This window comes from Rhinoraja longicauda, chromosome 35, assembly GCF_053455715.1.
Source record: "Rhinoraja longicauda isolate Sanriku21f chromosome 35, sRhiLon1.1, whole genome shotgun sequence".
NCBI lineage: Eukaryota > Metazoa > Chordata > Chondrichthyes > Rajiformes > Arhynchobatidae > Rhinoraja > Rhinoraja longicauda.
In genome coordinates this window covers 11558525-11577388 of record NC_135987.1, presented here as the reverse complement: position 1 = coordinate 11577388, position 18864 = coordinate 11558525, and the positions used below count along the sequence as shown (strand labels likewise).

General features: G+C 38.9%; 1 protein-coding gene across 2 annotated transcripts in view; it reads left to right on the top strand.

The window, feature by feature from the left end:
* LOC144610112 (protein transport protein Sec24C-like) overlaps window positions 1-18430 on the top strand; it is a 54588-nt gene extending 36158 nt beyond the window's left edge. For both annotated transcript variants that reach the window (XM_078428674.1, XM_078428673.1), the window contains 11 exons: window positions 477-570; window positions 1472-1588; window positions 2257-2427; window positions 5419-5515; window positions 6275-6420; window positions 8269-8407; window positions 11182-11300; window positions 13147-13326; window positions 14655-14846; window positions 15620-15709; window positions 17136-18430. In XM_078428674.1, coding sequence (XP_078284800.1) covers window positions 477-570; window positions 1472-1588; window positions 2257-2427; window positions 5419-5515; window positions 6275-6420; window positions 8269-8407; window positions 11182-11300; window positions 13147-13326; window positions 14655-14846; window positions 15620-15709; window positions 17136-17276 — 1486 coding nt within the window. In that variant the 3' untranslated portion in view covers window positions 17277-18430. The remainder of the gene's footprint in view (window positions 1-476; window positions 571-1471; window positions 1589-2256; window positions 2428-5418; window positions 5516-6274; window positions 6421-8268; window positions 8408-11181; window positions 11301-13146; window positions 13327-14654; window positions 14847-15619; window positions 15710-17135) is intronic.
* Window positions 18431-18864: the final 434 nt, after the last annotated feature.

Below are 18864 nucleotides of genomic sequence, written 5' to 3'. Positions count from 1 at the left end.
CTGCTGAGTTACTCCAGCATTTTGTGAATAAATACCTTCGATTTGTACCAACATCTGCAGTTATTTTCTTACACTTAATGAGTCAAAAGATCTGAAGTTTTGATACTTTAGTATCATTGCTACAGCTTGCAGTTGCTGAGATATAGCTGTTGCCCCTTCATTCTGTGGCTACTCCAATCCTGCAATATGGATAGGAATTCATTTTCAGATGCTCGGATTTTCGTCATGGAGTTTGATTTTATCATTTGCCGTAGTGCAGTTTGCACTCGTGACCTTTGGATTGCGTGACCAAAACCAGATCCTTGTACTTTAAAATTAAATGACTTCTCTGCTCTTTTGCATTTTGAGCTGTTATGTTTGGTTCTTTCTTCCTATTGACAATTGAATTCCCATAATACAGTTCATGTAACTGAATTGCAGCCTTGCTGATCGGCTTAAAGTAAAATCAAATTAATAATGCCATTTATTATTTTCAGTTTATTAGAACAGATTCCTGAGATGTTTGGTGATACCAGAGAAACGGAGACAGTTTTTGGACCTGTTATTCAAGCTGGCCTGGAAGCCCTCAAGGTAAGTCTCCCTTTTATATCCACATCAGAATCTGCATTTTGGTTGCAAATCGGGTGGAATATCACACATAGACCCAAAAAGCTGGAATAACTCAGCAGGACATGCAGCATCTCTGGAGAGAAGGAATAGGTAACGTTTCGGTCAAGACCTTTCAGTCTGAAGAAACGTCACCCATTCCTTCTCTCCAGAGATGCTGCCTGTCCCGCTGAGTTACTCCAGCTTTTGGTGTCTATCTTCAGTTTACACCAGCATCTGCATTTCCTTCCTACACTGAATATCTCATGCCTCATAGCAAAAATGGTCATAATTAATTAGTTATAGGGAAGAGGTTGGGCAGGCTAGGATTATATTCCTTGGTGCACAAGAGGACGAGTGGTGATCTTATAGAGGTGTATTAGGTTCATGAGGGGAGTCTTTGGGGGAATCAAGAACCAGAGGACATAGGTTCAAAGTGAGAGGGGAACAGTTTAAAAGATACCTGTGGGTCAACAGAGGGTGGTAGCTAAATGGAACAAACTGCCAGAAGAGACAGGTACTATAACATTTAAAAGACATTTGGACAGGTACACAACGGAAAGATTTAGAGGGACATATATGGGCCATATGCAGGTCGGCGGGAATCGTCTAGATTGAGCATTTTGGTCGGCATGGGCAGATCGGGTCAAGGGTCCTGTTTCCATGCTGTATGACTCTGTAGCTGCCCTCAGATTGGAGTTGGCCTTGGCTCACACCTAAAAATATGGGTGCCGAACACTGTTTCGTTGGAGAAAATTTGCTGTTACTGGGATGAATCGATGCAATTTCAGTAGAGTTTTATTTCCTTTTGAGCATTTTCCCCTGAGTTCTGCCATTCCTCTACTCCACTGATTAATAAGGTGCTGATGACATTTTGTATTTGCAGGCAGCTGAATGTGCTGGCAAACTGTTCATATTCCACTCAACCCTGCCTCTTGCTGAGGCTCCTGGAAAGCTAAAGAATAGAGATGACAAGAAGCTACTCAACACAGACAAAGAAAAGGTAGGATAATCTTAAAGATGGGTTTACATTAATTGAAGCTCATTATTTCTGAGGCAGTGGTATTTGAAGAACTGTGTTTTCTGAGCAGTTTATTAAAACATTTGTTCTTTGAGTATCTGGCTCAGTGAGGACACTGAATCAGCATTTGGCTGGGGAAAGGCAGATTCAAATGCCTCTGAAGGATCGGGTTTTTAATGATATGTGGCAGGTTTCAAGACAATTCAACTGAATTTCCTGTTTTTACAGGAGTGGTTAGACACTGATCAATCTCTGCCCCACTCTGCTTTCTACTTGCAATCAATGTAAGCTTAATGAACTGTGCCTCACTTTCTGACTCGGCATATTACAGCCATAACATTGAGAAAATGATTGCGAATAATCAGAATTTCTGGCAGTCTTAATTGACTCCTTATTCCTTGGTGATTATTAATCTCTTTAAAGCCCCCAGATTGCATTTTATTTTGCTGTCTTTTGTCCTATTATCTCTGCTTCCCCTTGTTCTGTCACAGATGTTTTTGTTTTCTCCCCACCTCCTTCTGTTCTTTGTGTTTTATCTTTAATTGTTTGATCTGGAATGTTAACTCCAAACATATGCCACTTTAGCACTTTTTCCACTTTTCAACATCAACACAATTTTTATATTATTTGTATGTATTTCTTTATTGCAGACACTGTTTCAACCTCAGACCAGCTTTTACAATAACCTGGGCAAGGAGTGTGTGACACAAGGTTGCTGTGTAGATCTCTTCCTGTTCCCTAATCAATATGTTGATGTGGCAACCTTGGGACTGGTTACGCATCAGACCGGAGGTTCCATTTACAAGTACACATACTTCCAGGTAATGTTTGTCAGACTACTGTAGTTGCAGAGAAATTTTGCAGCTCTCATTCAAAGGCTTGGCATGGAACTGGCTCCATCAATGTAAAATGATCAAACTTTATTGAGAAACATGCACTCTTCACGTCACAAGATAACTGGCGTGAAGATATAATTTGGAGATGCAATACTTGGAATAAACTGCAGCATAAATGTTTTTGGTTTAAAAAAAAAAATGAATGGTGCATTTGAGAGCAAAAATATACATTTTTCTGGAAACATCTCGGTCTATTGTGCCTGTGGAATCCAGATTCCTTCGGCGTATTTTGTGCAGGTCACACCTGTCGTACTGCTGATGGCTGTCGATTGGATGAAACAGCTGTGGGTGGTTTCCATTTCAAAGCCTTTGCTCTTTCCAAAATTGTTGCACCCAAGGATAATTGAAGGATTCAAACCCTTATTCCCTTGGGGAATTTTCTGCTGTTATTTGTTTGACCAGAGATTGCTCTTACATAAATAATGCCACAAACAGCCAAAGCATTTAGCTTTCTCTCTGTGTGTAGGTGAGAATCTGTACTCAATGCTTGATTATTAAAGAGAGAGAACTTGATTGCGTTTCGAAAACTCTGAGCAAACCCACAAGCATGCAGTGGGATTGGGATCATTTTAGCCACCCAATATGTCGGAATGGAATGAATACAGCCGAGACCTTCTAGGCTACACCATGTCAGCTTCCAACTAGCAAGAACTTTCATTGATACAACTATCATCTTGTATTAAGAGATTGCCAGGAAAAGTTAAATTTATGTTTTTTTGAGAAGAGTTATGGGTCTTGAGAGTTAACAGACAGTTTAGAATTCCAGTTGCCTCTTTTGGTCAGTGAAGTATATATGCTGTCTTGCTCATCATTGTACAAGATTATCGCATACTTTAAATTGTGAAGTAACACTACATGTTGATGTGGAATGATAGCATTTTGATTATTACCTCGTTGACAATCTGATGTGTGTTGGACAAGTGTAAATCCTGCCACAGCAATTGGGAAATTTATAATTGTGATCTGCCATATGACATTGCTACCAGATTGTCATAAATGTGGAGGAAGCTTACTGAAGGGAAGAATTGTTTCTTTCAGACCTACATCTTACTCCAGACCATGACCACTGAAGTGACATAGCTTTTAACGTTTGGTGCAGTGGAATAATTAAATGACTGGATTGATATCCAAAGCCTGACAGCTAGATAATTAAAATTTTAATATTCAAATAAATATGCATTAAAAAGCTAATGGTAATGTGGAACCATGGGGTTCCCCAGGATAAGATAAGCTGACTTACAAAATCTGACTTTGCACAAGTGTGTGCATTTTTAGAGCTTTTATTAAACAAATTATAAAATGTTTCATAGTATTCATTAATGATGAGATACAGTGTATATTCCATTAGTTTAATTATAGGTAGTGTGAGGTTGACTATTAAATGGAATGAAGAAATAATATGAAGTGCATATAGAGCAATACGATATGGGTAGCAATAAAATAATGAACACTTCTGGCTTGCGAAGAAATCATTCTCTGGAATGTAACCCAGAACTGATGGCACTACTAAAATTCCATCTGCTTCACTGATGATTTTTGACTGCCGTCAATTTTATTTGTATAGCACATTTAAAAACAACCCACGTTGACCAAAGTGCTGTACATCTGGTACTAAGAACGAACATACAATGGCACACAAACAGAACAGCACATACATAAACAATTCACAGCTCCCCCTCAGAGGGCCTCAAACACTAGGAATAGGTTTTGAGCCTGGACTTAAAGAAGTCAATGGAGGGGGCAGTTCTGATGGGGAGAGGGATGCTGTTCCACAGTCTAGGAGCTGCAACCGAGACTGAGTTTGAATGATCTTTGACTTCACTGAGCCTTTTTGCATCAGAACAAGTGAAGAGTTTTTAAAAATGACCACCAAATCCAATCTTATTGCCAAGCGGACATGGGAGCCAAGTGATTTATCCCTGCCTCACTTTGTATTTATTTTTACTTTATCCTTAGCATTTCATTTGCTTTTCAAAATTATAATCAGTTGTGACTGACCTTAAAATAACTTTTTTATAATGTCCACATGATGGGGTTTTTTTGCGCTCTATAGTCATTTTACCATTCAACAGACCTCGCTGATATTGTTCCTGAGATATTCAACAAGAGCTTGCTGAGAATCTGGGGTTTAAACTGATGATCAACATTCCCACGGTGAAACCTTTCTGGGAACTGTTTGTCCATTTCAAGGGAAGAAAGGACACAATTCTTGTGTTTACAACCTGTCCTAAAGTAAAGAAAGGGTCAGTTTGATGTTGCATTGTTTAATTTGGCTTTGCCACTTCTTGTTATTTTAATTTTCTTCAAATGATTTTCTCTTTGCCCTTGTGCCTACCAAAAAAATAAATCAGAAGTCAGTTAACATATTGACCAAATAGATAATTGTTTTTTGATCAATTAACTTTTATCCAGTTTGATATTATTCCTGGTTTGTTCATTGCAGCAATTTTCTGGAGAAACAATAATTTGTTCTTGGAGACAGCTGGAGGATTGGCGATCCAGTTTTTAAAATCCATAATCTAATCACACAATCTGTTTTGAATATTGATTTTTTTTAAATAGTTGGACTAATGATGTCAGTAGTCATGAAAAAAGCAATAAATGAAGCAAAGACTCAATAAATGCATTGGTATCTGAACATTAGAATAAATTGTACCTTCATTACTTTTTCAGGCTATTTAACCCTGAGCATGCTGACTAATTCCCGGTTTGTGTTCTGTTCAACTATATGTAATCTCTACCCTTAATTTTAATTCTTCTGTTACTTTTGCCTTCTGAAGACTAAAATTGAATTTCTGCAAGGTCATTATCAAGTAGTTTTTTTCCGAGTAAACTACTTAAACTAAACTTTGAAAAGCAAAACCAACTAGCATTTTCTTAATGTGTAGATATTTAAAGTATTTTTTCTCCAACTAGGCACAAGCAGATGGTGAGCGATTCCTAAATGATCTGCACAGAGATGTTAGAAAAGTGATTGGGTTTGATGCTGTGATGAGGGTGCGCACGAGTACAGGTATGTTGGTTTGTTAATTGATATCTTTCACTATAATTGGTATACATTTTGAAATTATCTTGTGAGAAGGTGATAGTCCAGAGTACAAATTCAACAGCTTCCTTACGTGTGATTAACCTTCAACCTTTGCACTTAAAAATGTTTCTCAAGGAGTCTGCTCTCCCAGCCACTGACTTGCTTTCATGCATGTATGTTGCTGAACCTAGTATGCATTTCCAATTTATAGGTATGAATAGTTGCATTAAATAGCAACATAAGTTGCTGAATGCAAGTTGAATTATCTGGAATTAAATGTTGATCAACAGAGACAAATCTGCAAAGTGCTGATAGTGGAAACACGTTATATTATTTATAGTGTTTTAATCTGAAAGCATTTGTGTCAGATAAATAATAAGATTGATTTGTATCGTATTCAGCTATTAGCCAAAAAATAATCTATTTGCTGTTTAATGAATTCAGCTTTATTTGAAGAATGTACACCATCTTAAATATTTATTTCCTGCTTGTAAATTCGTGTTATGACTTTTGGCATACTTGGAGGCCTTGTAATGGTGCAAATGAAATCCTCCTGTGTGAAGAATTCCCATTGAGGCACTAGATATTTATGTTTGATGCCTGACTCCTGCTGCACTACGTATTGTGCTAGTATTAAAAAAAACCTGCAGATATAACATTTAAGATTAATTGTTGGATAAGTGGAGACTGAAGCTGATTTCTATGTGTTTCACCTGGAGAAAAAAAATACTGCTTTGATTCCAGGGATTAGAGCAATTGATTTCTTTGGCTCGTTCTACATGAGTAACACAACTGACGTAGAGTTGGCGGCATTAGACTGTGATAAAACCATCACTGTGGAGTTCAAACATGATGATAAATTGAATGAAGACAGTGGAGCTCAAATTCAGGTGAGAATTTTGTATGATTGCTATGACTAATTCATTTTAAATTTGTAGCTTTTTTGAATATTTATAAATGCTTTAAAATTTGGGGAATTTTGAATGATTTTATTTGGTGATGATAGCGTTTGCCACTCTTTCTTTTCCTGTACCTAGTTCTGAGTCCACGACTATTGATATTCCATCTTCAGCACCTATTGTCTATTGTCGATTGATTGGTATTTAACTACCTCGTTTATGCATCATAGTCATTGTCAAGATAAAAATTCAATTTTCATTGTTTGCTTATAACTCTGCTCTCTAATATCTACTGTAGGCCTCAGCGAATTGCCTCTAGAACATGAATATATGCTCTGCATCTGTATAATCAGATATGAACTAAGTACTCTGACCAGAGCACTCTACAAATTGAGCTCATTGCACTGTGGTGTACTTCATTTGTTATTAACCCAGTTTTATTATTTTGTTTGCATCATTGATTAAATATACTTTAAAAGAAGTGCAATAGCTAATGTGAGAAACAGTTAGATCCTCGCCGCAGCAGTTTGATGAGGATTAGATAATATGAAGGGCATGTTGCTTGAGGAATTGCTGAGTGGAATTTCAGAGACACTTTGATCCCCTAAAAGAACTCTGCACTGCTTATCCTTCCATGAGAGAGAGCAGTTGGACTTTGGTTTAACGTTTTATCTGATATCATTAGCTAACAGGAATGTTAGTGTAGATCTTTGTACTCAAGACTACTCTGGCCTGGCACTTGTTGCTCGGGACAGTCTTACAGAAACAAAAGCTGAGTTGTATTAACGTGAATTCTTCACCCTCAATCAGATGGGTTCTACTTGTAAAATATACCCTGCAATTGTATAACGGTGGATAATTTGCCGCTTGCATTTTGAGTGCATGGGGCCATTTAAATAATCCGGTAGGCTAATGGACATGGTCAAAACTACGTCTCAATGAGTAGTGAAATCCTACAACGCAGGAAACAGCTGCTGGTTTACAACAAAAAAAAAAAGGCACAAAGTGGTTGTGTAACTCGGTCAGGCAGCATCTCTGGAAAACCATTTTCTCCAGAGATATGCTGCCTGACCTGCTGAGTTACCTCAGCGCGTTGTCAGCTTATAAATCTGTTGTGCATGTTCCACCTTTTAGAAAGTAATTTTGGTAACACTCCACAGCACTTTTCATGCCTCTGTGTATTTTCCTAGTCTCCTATTAATTTGGACTTTTTTAAAAAAAAAGTTACTATTAGGTTTGCTCCTCCTTTTACATCAATCAATGCACTGATTTGTATTCATATTCAATTTAAGTTGCAACTACTTTGGAAGCTAAAGCTCCATGGAAAGCACGATCAATGTTTGGAAGTTCATGTGTTACTCCAGACACGGAGGAAAGAATCAGATCAGACACCACTGTGTGGTAGCGAAGGAATTGATAAATAGTGTCTTTTGTTTAAGGTCTCCTGGCTGCTCTCTCGCGTGGATATATAAAGATCTGCCACTATTTTGGGTGACCAGGAATGTGTCTTGGTGTCCCAGCCACAATATTTCCCTCGTCTCCCAATCACCAAAATAGATCTCATGATTATTATGTTGCCATTTGGCAAAGCTGTTGTACGTGAATTGACTATTACAAAAGTGACCATGGTTTTAATAAGTATTGAGTTGGCTGTGAGGTGTTTTGGGATGTTTGAAAAGGGACGTAAAAAGTGCTTTTAAAATGCTGGTCTGTTTTTGTATTCTCCACTTAGACCACATTTCTCTGATTTTTCCTCAAGTAAATTTTGGTTTCTGTTCAGCTTTATATATTCATGCATTTGCTAAATTAACATTTTTTTCTCGCCTTTCTCCTCTGCAGTGTGCTTTGCTCTACACCAGTTGCAGTGGACAGAGGAGGCTACGCATACACAATGTTTCCCTTAATTGCTGTACTCAGCTTGCTGACCTGTACAGAAACTGTGAGACCGACACACTTATCAACTTCTTCGTAAAACTGGGTATGGCTGCTGCTAAAATTGGCTGTATTCCAAAATTGTATTTATGTGCTGAATAGTGAGATGTGTTCAGCAAACGTTATTCACCTTGCCTTGTAAAATGATGTGACTTGTCAGTTCTCAATTCTCTCTAAGCAAAGCACATCCATCATGCATGAGGAGAAGATGGTGTAATGGCAGTTTCTATACTATCTCGAAATCCCACTTCGATAGCCATTACTTCTCGGGGATGAAATGTAGTTGTAGCTTACGCACACGTCGCACCCTGATATGACAAAACGAATCTTCCAAACTTTTCTTCATTAATTTGTTTTATTAAAATAGCACACATCACAGTAATTCATCAGTTTCCGTACTTTATCAACTGTTTCTTCTTCTAACAATATCTAGAAATCTTGCAGTTATTACCGTATGGTTCCTACAAATATAACCTGTGCGAGCGCATGGTAAAGAACTGTATGCTCACCATTCTCCGAGTCTAAACTGACCCACAACCTCTGTCGACACGCTAGCCTCCTCCCATCTAGACACTCCCCATTACGCATTAAGCCACACCCACAAGCAGGCAAAAAAGACATAAACTAGAAATATTAAAACATAGCCATAACACCATGACAATAACTGAATTAAGCATAAATGGCTCCTCCAGATGGGTTTTATAAGTTTGTGTGTTTCTAAAACTCTGTCCAGACTGACTGGTTACCTGCATGTCTGAGTAGTGCTCACTTTGCATTACCCAAAGAGGCACCTGTGCCATGGAATCGACCTCCATTTGACACCCACAGAAGATGAGAGGTGAAAGCTAGCAGAGAAAAGTGACACCACAGTTGGCTATAGAAACCATCAAAATCCAAGGCTGGGTTGTGGTTTCAAATAATTGTTAGCTACCCCAAGTTCATTACATGCAAAACTATCTATTCCTCAAATTTAATTTCATGTGCAGTTTTAAAATGAAATGTCCATTGAGTCATACAGTGAACCCTGAAAAATCCTTGAGATTCATGTAATTTATTGGCTAGATAAAAAAAATCATGTTCTCCAGCTAATTGATGCATGTTATTTAGTAAGTTGGTTTTGCTTTGCTACCTTTATTGCCAGCTCATGTTTCCTGGAACAAAGCCAGTGCAGATAAATTCTCTGCGAAGATGTTTATGTGTGCTATCAGGCAGGATTCTTAGTGCTTCAGGAAGAATTGAGAAAACATTATTTTCAAAGGCCAACAGTACATTCATGCAATACATTGTATGTGTAACAGTAAATCATCTTTAAATTTAAAGGTTTTTGTAATTAATTTGTCATACTGCCGAAGGCAGCTTTTCTTTGGTCGGTTACTAATGTGCATGTGTTCGGACACTAAGTTACTGAGGCTAAATGAAACAGATGAAGCTTCCCTTGCTATATGTGAACAGTGCTAAACATAAATAATAATAAGAGTAGACCATTCGGCTTCAGTAAAGGAAGATTAAAAAAATATTGGAAATCAGAAATAAAAACAATGTTGGAAGCAATCAGTAGGCCAGGTAGCATCTGTGGAGAGAGGGAAAAAAAAAACATGTTTCAAATACGAGATCTTCCACCAATGGTGCGAAATAGGCAAAAAAAGCAAGTTTTCAGAAGTAGAACTGAATTCTCATTTTTTTACTGCCTTATGGCATTACTGAAACAACTACAGGAAAAGCAACATCTGTTCTTCAGACTCTTTCCCATAATGTGATCTCCACTATGATGGAGAAGCCAAATGCAGATTGGTTAATTGTTTTGAAAACCACTTGCATTCAGTCTGTAGAAGTACCCATTTGCCTGCCACTTTAATTCACAATCCCACTTCCATTCTAACCTATGTATCTATAGCCTCTTACACTGTTCACCAGACTCTGACTGGACATTTCTCATTTAGGTCCTGATTGATTGACCCCGTGTTTTGTGACTGACGCCCCCAGTACTAAATGCCTCAACCAGGGGAAATGTGTCGATCTTCAAGCCCTAAGGCCTAAAGTGAACTTGCATCTTCATTATGATTACCTACCACTTTTCTCAACTCTCAGATTATAGGTCAAGTCTATTTAATCACTCTTTGCAGAAACCAATCCCATTTTACCAATCCTATTACTGCAATCCCTCATCTTTGGGTCGGAAGACCTGGACTAGACATGCAATTCCATATTTGGTCTCTGTCTGGCCCTCTCAGTATGGCATATTTACTGTGTTCAGATCTGATTGTTGTAAAGTCCAACCTACAATTTCTTCTAATTATGATGTAGTTTCCTTATACTTTGCTTTCCTATTGATTCATGTACATCTCTGAACAGCTAAACTCTTCAAATGTTGAGCTGAATTTTCTAATTTTCTGCCAAAATGGGTGGCATCATATTTGTTTTTTTCTTCAACAATCCCCCTGAAACCTTACATTTCAGTTCTAATTGGAAAGAATATTTAGCAACATGAAAAAAACATATTTTCCCTTGATCCAGTAATCTTTGTTCTTTTATTCATCATCTTCATAAAATGTAAAAATAAAAATAATTTTCCTCCCATTTTCCTCTCAACACTCGCACATATTAACAGCATGAAGGATTAGTGAACCCCAATGAATTATGATACTTATCATCCGTGTTCTCTTGAGGGAACCTTGAAGTTTTCTAAATTGTTCCTGTCAGAATAGTAATTGGGTTAAGATATTGATCTGCACAGTATATATTATTTTGAAGCCCTCCATTCTCGAAATGTGCTGTCATGTTGTTCATGCAGTTTATCTAACAGTTCAAATGTCTTTGCAGCTTATCGCGCTGTTCTGAACAACTCCACAAAGACTGTACGGGAGTCCTTAATTAACCAGTCTGCTCAGATTTTGGCATGCTACCGCAAGAATTGTGCAAGTCCATCTTCGGCTGGACAGGTAAGAGTCTTTTTTTGCAAATTAGATTGTAATTACTTTGGTTATTATTCACAAACGGTCAGTATTGTTGACAAGACCATCATTTATTGCCTATCCTCAAGTCCCCTTGAATGCCTTGTCAGCACTATTTTGGGAGATAAAAAATATTGAACTGTAAATGGTATTAATGAACCATAATTGTTTTTATGACAATCCAGTATTTTTGTGCTTATTGGCACGCCTTTCATTTCAGATTGATTATTCTCACTTAATTTTCTCATGATGGGATTAAAACATTGGAATCCAGTAGTTTTGTTACATGACTACCACACCAGACTATTATGTGATCACACCCTATACTTAGAGAGGAACATAGCATGAGTGTTGAAGTCTTTGTACTGGCATTCGGGAGCATTTCTAATGAAATCTTGAATTTATCATTAGCAATGTTGCGCTGGTGCTTTTCTCCACATTTGCCACTTGGTTTAATCTCGTTTGTTCCTTGTATTTTACAAGTAACTGAGTATTCTTGGGTGGTGCAGCTGGTAGAGCTGCTGCCTCTCACCACCAAAGACCCGGGTTCGATCCTGACCTCTGGGGCTGTCTGTATGAAGTTTGCCCATTCTTCCTCTGGGTTTCTGCTGGATGTTCTGGTTTCTTTCCAAAGATGTGTGGCTTTGTAGGCCAATTGACCCCAGTAAAAAAGAAGCCCATTATGTGTAGGGAATGGATGAGAAAGTGGCATTACGGAGAATTAGTTGAACGGTAGATTGATGGTCAATGTGGACTCAGCGGGCCGAACGACATCATTCCATGCTGTATCTCTAAACTAACCTAAATGTACATTATTCAATATTTGCACCAGATGATTCCCCTGCTCCAGTTTCCCTCTGTGAAGAACATAATTTGTTGAAGCTGTTTAAATATTAATACAGATTACATGCTAAATTTGCATTCTTGATTGGATGGGAGCATGTACTCTGGACCTTACCTGGAACTTCCTTAGTCAGCCCCTACAAATTTCGGCGCTGTAAGGAAAGGACAACACCAGATATAGCATTAGCTGCCACGCAAAGAGGGATATCTTGATGTGAGGAAAAGTTGGAAATTCCATCAAAAAAATAGTTGAAAAATATAGAGCCTCGGAGTTGAAGGTCTTTGTATTCAATCAAATAATCATTGATCCTATCTGGATTCCCCCATGAGTCATTTTTATCTAAGTAGCCATATGGTGTGATTTGTTTTGTCCTCTCACTAGCTTACTGATGTTTAACAATTTACCCAGTCAGAAATAGTAATTTTAAACCTGAAAAAACAGAGTACTGGAGTAACTCAGCGGGTCGGGCAGCATCTCAGAAGAACATGGATTAGGTGCCATTTCAGGTTAGGACCATTCTTCTAAAGAAGGGTCCCAACCTGAATGTTACCTATCCATTTTCAACAGAGATGCTGCCTAACCCACTGAGTTACTCCAGTACTTTGTCTTTAAAAAAAAAAAAAAAAATCAGCACTTGCACTTCTTTGCATCCACATTCTAAACATGAAACCTCATTCAGATTCCCTTTACTTTTTTAGTTGTAAAGCAACAAATGCCAGTTCTCCAAACTGTTTGTAATTTTCTATAAAATTCTTGTTTTGGAAATTAGTATTACTAGTAAGTGATCTGCCCATCTCAAATTGCCCCTTAATAGAGTGGCTCATTAGACCATTTCAGAGGACGTTTAACAGTCAACCGCATTGCTATGGAACTGCAGTCACAGACAGGCCAGGTAGAATCTTTGCTTGACCTGCTCATTAGCCCAATTACAATCAATGAGTCCACCCCTGGCCTATTCACTATATCTTTCTTGCTGTACCTTTATCCTAGCTGATTCTACCAGAGTGCATGAAGCTACTGCCTGTGTACCTGAACTGTGTATTGAAGAGTGATATTCTGCAGCCTGGGGCTGACGTTTCTACTGATGATCGGGCCTACATCCGTCAGCTCATTGCAAGTATGGATGTATCTGAAACCAACGTGTTCTTCTACCCTAGGGTTTTACCTGTGGTAAGTAACAATTCATGTAGTTAATGTACAATCCATGGTTTTGTGCTGCAGTGAAATGCCGATACCTTTGCCTGAAAGGTTTATTTCAATTTTTTGTTACGTTGCTGTGCTCTTTTGACATTATTTAAAAACTGAAGAATAGACAATAGACAATAGGTGAGGAGTAGGCCATTCGGCCCTTCGAGCCAGCACGCCATTCAATGTGATCGTGGCCGATCATCTACAATCAGTACCCGTTCCACCCCTCTCCCCATACCCCCTGACTCCACTATCATTAAGAGCTCTATATAACTCACTCTTGAAAGCATCCAGAGAATTGGCCTCCACTGCTTTCTGAGGCAGTGAATTCCACAGATTTACAACTCTCTGAGTGAAAAAGTTTTTCTTCGTCTCCGTTCTAAATGGCCTACCCACTGTGGCCCCTGGTTCTGGACTCCCCCAACATTGGGAACATGTTTCCTGCCTCTAGCGTGTCCAATCCCTTAATAATCTTATATGCTGCTCCAATCCTAAAAATAGGAGGATAATTCCATTGAATTTGGATGGATGAAGTGTTGGGAAATTGGGAAATTTAAATACACTATATCCACATGTTCACCTCTATCAACTCTCCCTGTCACATTGCCCTCCTCTCTAGATTTAGCGTTTTGCATTTCCTTTCATTTAAATTTGTTCAGGGCGAAATATACAAATTAAAATTCAGTTAGTGCAAAACCAGTTTTAAGCTATATACTTATAGTAATACATGTAATATTAGTCTTTAGACTTTAGCGATACAGTATGGAAATGGGTCCTTCGGCCCACTGAGTCCGCGCTGACCAGCGATCATCTACTGTACACTTGCACTATCCTACACGAGGTGCAATTTACAATTTTTACCAAAACTAATTAACCCATTAACCTGTAGTCTTTGGAGTGTGAGAGAAAACCATGTCCACCATATCGGATGAAGCAAGAGGTCTCTTTGACTCTCTTTTGAAGAGGATTATTTTCAATTCTCTGGCTAATATTTCCTGAACAGATGCATTTTAAAAAATGATATCATTTCAATGTTTGCTGCATTGCCTAATGTGACACTTTGTGTGCAAAATGGTTGTGATGTTTCTTGCATCATAACGGTGAGTGCAGCAAAAGTACTTAGCTCCAAAGCATTTTGCAGTACCTTTTGGAAACACTGTTTAGAAATGTCACCTATATTGTGGGTCTCCGAATGTATGTTTCTCCTTTTGAAAAATATATTCAAATGGAGAAAAGTACGTAAGAATGTGGTAGCATTGCTTTGTCTTAAAATTGTTTGAATGTGACTGAGCTCTTTTCTCTCTCATTAGCACAAAATGGATGTTGATAGTGATGATTTTCCAGTGGCTGTTCGTTGCTCAGAGGAACGACTGTCAAAGGGTGGCATCTATTTGCTGGAGAATGGTTTGAACCTCTTCATATGGGTTGGAATGAGCACACAGCATGACCTCATCCAGAGCATCTTTAATGTGCAATCGTTTGGCCAGATTGACTCTGGAATGGTGAGTTTCAGATGAACGCGAATCTTCCTTTTGTCATATTTAGCTCTGAGCCTTGATTAACACTAAAAAATTTCAGCTGTAAATCAAAAGTAACCAAACACGACAGGTGTGCTTCTATGCATACCGTGACTTGAAAATGAACAACAATCATTTATTCACCACTCTGACCAGTTGCTTCTTGAAGGTTAGAAGTATTGTCTTAAATCTTATATGTTTGCTGTTGCTCTGGGTTTCAGTCAAATGTGCTTTTGACTGTTGAAGCATTGGCCCTTCTGGTGTATAATTTATAAATGTGTACCTGAGTTTTCCAGACCAGCAGGCTTTAATTTAACTTGCTGCGGATTGTGAGAATGCATTCTGTCTTCGAATACTGTGCAGCCACATCAACCTTTCAAGCTTATTCATGAATAAGCTGCACTTTGCACCTACTCCCAATAAATTGTGTTGCTGTTACATCAGGATTGATCCCTGAATATAACAGTGATTGAAACTGCTTCACATTGTCCCAATTTCTCAGCAGAATTGCAAAATTGCAAATTTTAATTCCAGTGGATCTTGTTCTATTGATCTTCGTTCATGAGAAACTAATGTCTCAATAACAAATGCTTCCAGTAAAGTAAACAGTAAAACTTATTACAGTTTTACAGTGACATTTGATATTGTTACAGTTCATAAATGTCCTAATTGTGCATTCAGTGCTAAGTTTTGATAACTTTGCTTCCTATCCTTTGTGCAATGCTAGCCATCTGGTTTGACTTGTATTTCATTTTCAGGCCACTCTGCCACAGTTGGATAACCCGTACTCTCAGAAATTGCGTTCCATGGTTGATGTAATTCGTGCTCAGAGACCCAGGTTTATGAAGGTAAAGCTCAAGTTCAGCAATACATAGCTAGCATATTAATCTGGAGGGAAGGTTTGTCACAATTGGGAAAATGTCAAGTCAAGTTTATTTGTCACATACACATACAAGATGTGCAGTGAAATGAAAGGTCACCCACAGTCCAGCAATAGAGCAATAAAAATAAGCAATTTCACACACAATCACAACCAACACAAAACAAAAAAAAAGAAACATCCATCACAGTGAGTCTCCTCCAGTCACCTCCTCACTGCGATGGAAGGCCAGAATGTCTTTTCCCTTCCCCTGCCGTCTTCTCCCGCGGTCAGGCTGTTGAAGTTGCCACGTCCCAGGCCGCGCCAGACGGTGAAAGGTCCGCAGCGGGCCGACCCAAGCCCCGCGATCCGGGGTGGGCGAAGACGCTGCCGCTGCACGTCGGGGCGGTCGTGGCTCCCGACATTGAAGCACCAGACTCCATTTGCCCCATCGTCTTCTGATCTTCAAGCTGGCAGAACTCTTGTATGGTTAGGCACTTGTAACTTTGACATGGAGTTATCTGCCTTATGTTGGAGGATAAAGCTTCCACTACTACTTACAGAGTGGATAATACTCCTGCTCCAGCTTTTGTGACTATCGTCACAACTTTTCTCTCCCGCCTAATTCGTCTGCCAGTCAACTATTCCTTACCTGGAGGTAGACACAAAATGCTGGAGTAACTCAGCGGGTCAGGTAGCATCTCTGGAAAGAAGGAATGGGTGAAGTTTCCTCAGAGGAAGGGTCTCGACCCAAAACATCGCCCATTCCTTCTCTCCAGAGATGCTGCCTGTCCTGCTGAGTTACTCCAGCATTTTGTGTCTGCCTTCAATTTAAACCAGCATCTGCAGTTCTTTCCTACACATTCCTTACCTGGATCTGCCTATCACTTGCCCCACCCCTTCCCCTCAATGCTCTCTACCAATTATCTCCCCTCTTCAATCTTTGAAAAGGGTCCCAACCTAAATAATCATCTGTCCCATTTCCTACCACAGATGCAGCCACACCGAGCTCCTCCAGCATTTTGCTTTTAGATTAGATTATGCATTATGCAGGGAAAGGGATTAGTTCCTAATCTTGTTGTGCAGGGTCCTTTCGGCCTGTCAGAAACAAGTCTGGCACTGGAGTGCAGTTTTAGGGAGGAAACTGCATTGCTGGTGAGGTGTTGACCTGTGATGACACCTTTCCACTGGATGTTGGTGGTTCCTGTAAAACTATTTGATGAGGATTAGGGGATTCGCCATGCCCTAACCAACCTTTCATTGTCCAGCACAAAGAAAACAGTTATTTCATGCACTATTTGTGGGATGCAGCTTTGTGCAAATCTTGTGGTGGGTTTCCAACAGAGTGAGCATCCTTCAAAATTAATCCTTTTTGTTATAATTCCACGTGTTGACCTGTGCTCTTGTGCTTGCAGCTCTTGATAGTGAAGCAAGAAGACAAGATGGAGGTGCTCTTCAAGCATTTTCTCATGGAGGACAAGAGTACAAACGGTGGAGCCTCTTACGTGGACTTTCTATGCCATATGCACAAGGAGATACGACAACTGCTCAGCTAATCTGGGGCAGCAGGGTGGGATTGAGAGGGTTAGACAGAGCTGTATACTCTGAGGGAAATGTTTCCCAGCTGTAGCCAAGCAGGCCCAGTGCTTGATGTCAGTAAGGATCTTGTCTGTCAACAGCTGTCAAGGAAGCAACATGGGTGTGTGGCTAACCTGTTAATACTGAATGTAATGTAAGGAATTAATAGTACAGCATAATGTATATGATTTAGAATCTTCTATGAGAGCTATCTTTTCAACACTGGTATTACTGTGTCCCTTGTGTGTGAGGAGGTGTGGACAGGAATGCACCGTGTGGATGGATGTATGGAAGGAAAACTCCAAATACACAAGATTTCAAGTCAATAAATTGAACAAAATTCAGTTTGTGGCTTTGCTAACATGGTTTGACTTCTGGAAATTATTTTTATATGCATCAGTAGTAATCATTTCATGTTGTACACAGCTTTCTTTTCTTGGTTCTGTTAATTAGGTCTTTAAATGTGAATAGATTTGTGAATGAAAATAAGTTATCTATTCACTTGTGAATGCTTAACCTTTGATTAAATTCCATAATCTTTTCCCCCTTGCAGATTCTTTAAAAACCTTGACGTACAGAAATGGCTTTGGGGGGGTGGGGTGGGGTGGGAGAGAATTTTTTAAATGTTTGCAAATTTTCTGTATTTCTGTTTCAGATTTTAGATACTAATCAGAGAAGGGAGTAGATAGCGGGCATTCTCAAACTGCTGCCCTGTTCAAAGTCAATGATGGCTCCAATGTGTTTCATGATTGGAGTACCAACCATTATCCAACCAAACATATCAAATGCAAAAAGGAATGACTTAATTCAATCCTTCAACTACAGCTTTGTGTTTTGATTGTAAGCCTTGTGATTGCAAGACTTTGATAGGATTTGATGCCAATCTTTGAGGAGGGGAGTATATTACTGTTTTCATGTCCATTACAAATCAGATGAGCAGTAGTGATCCAAGATTAAAGGCACAATTCCTTTTCAAGGCGTTTTTCCTTTGTATTTTCCCATTCCTATTTATTAGGTCGGTTTACCATGCTGACTTTTGCAGCCTGCTGTAAAAATATATATATATAAAAAATGTGCTGTTGTAAACGGGACATTAAATTTTGATGCAATAAATACATTTCTTTTCAAATGCCTCATCAGATTTGCCCTTGGGTTTGTTTTAGTGTTAGCACACCACATTGATGTATCTGTTCTTAGCTGCTGTCGACTGCATTCTTGAAAGGAATGCAGGCCTTCAGCTGGTTTAATTTATAACTTCAAAGTTGGGACTCTGATCATCACAGCCAGGGAAATCCATTTCTCAATCTATTTAACCCTTTGTGATCCACCACTTTGAACCACTGGTGAAGGGTTTTGTAAATTTGAGTTGGGCACTTCTTTACTGAGACTTAAGCAAAAAAAGCGAAACATTATTCATCCCCCACCGCTAGAAATATAAGGAATATTTCTGCCCAGGTTACTTCTAAACTATCATGTATATGCAGTCGGGCTGTATTCTTTACAGTCCTTACTCATTTTCACAATTCCAATTTATTGTTTGTTGGGGAGATAAGTGAAGTGAAGAAA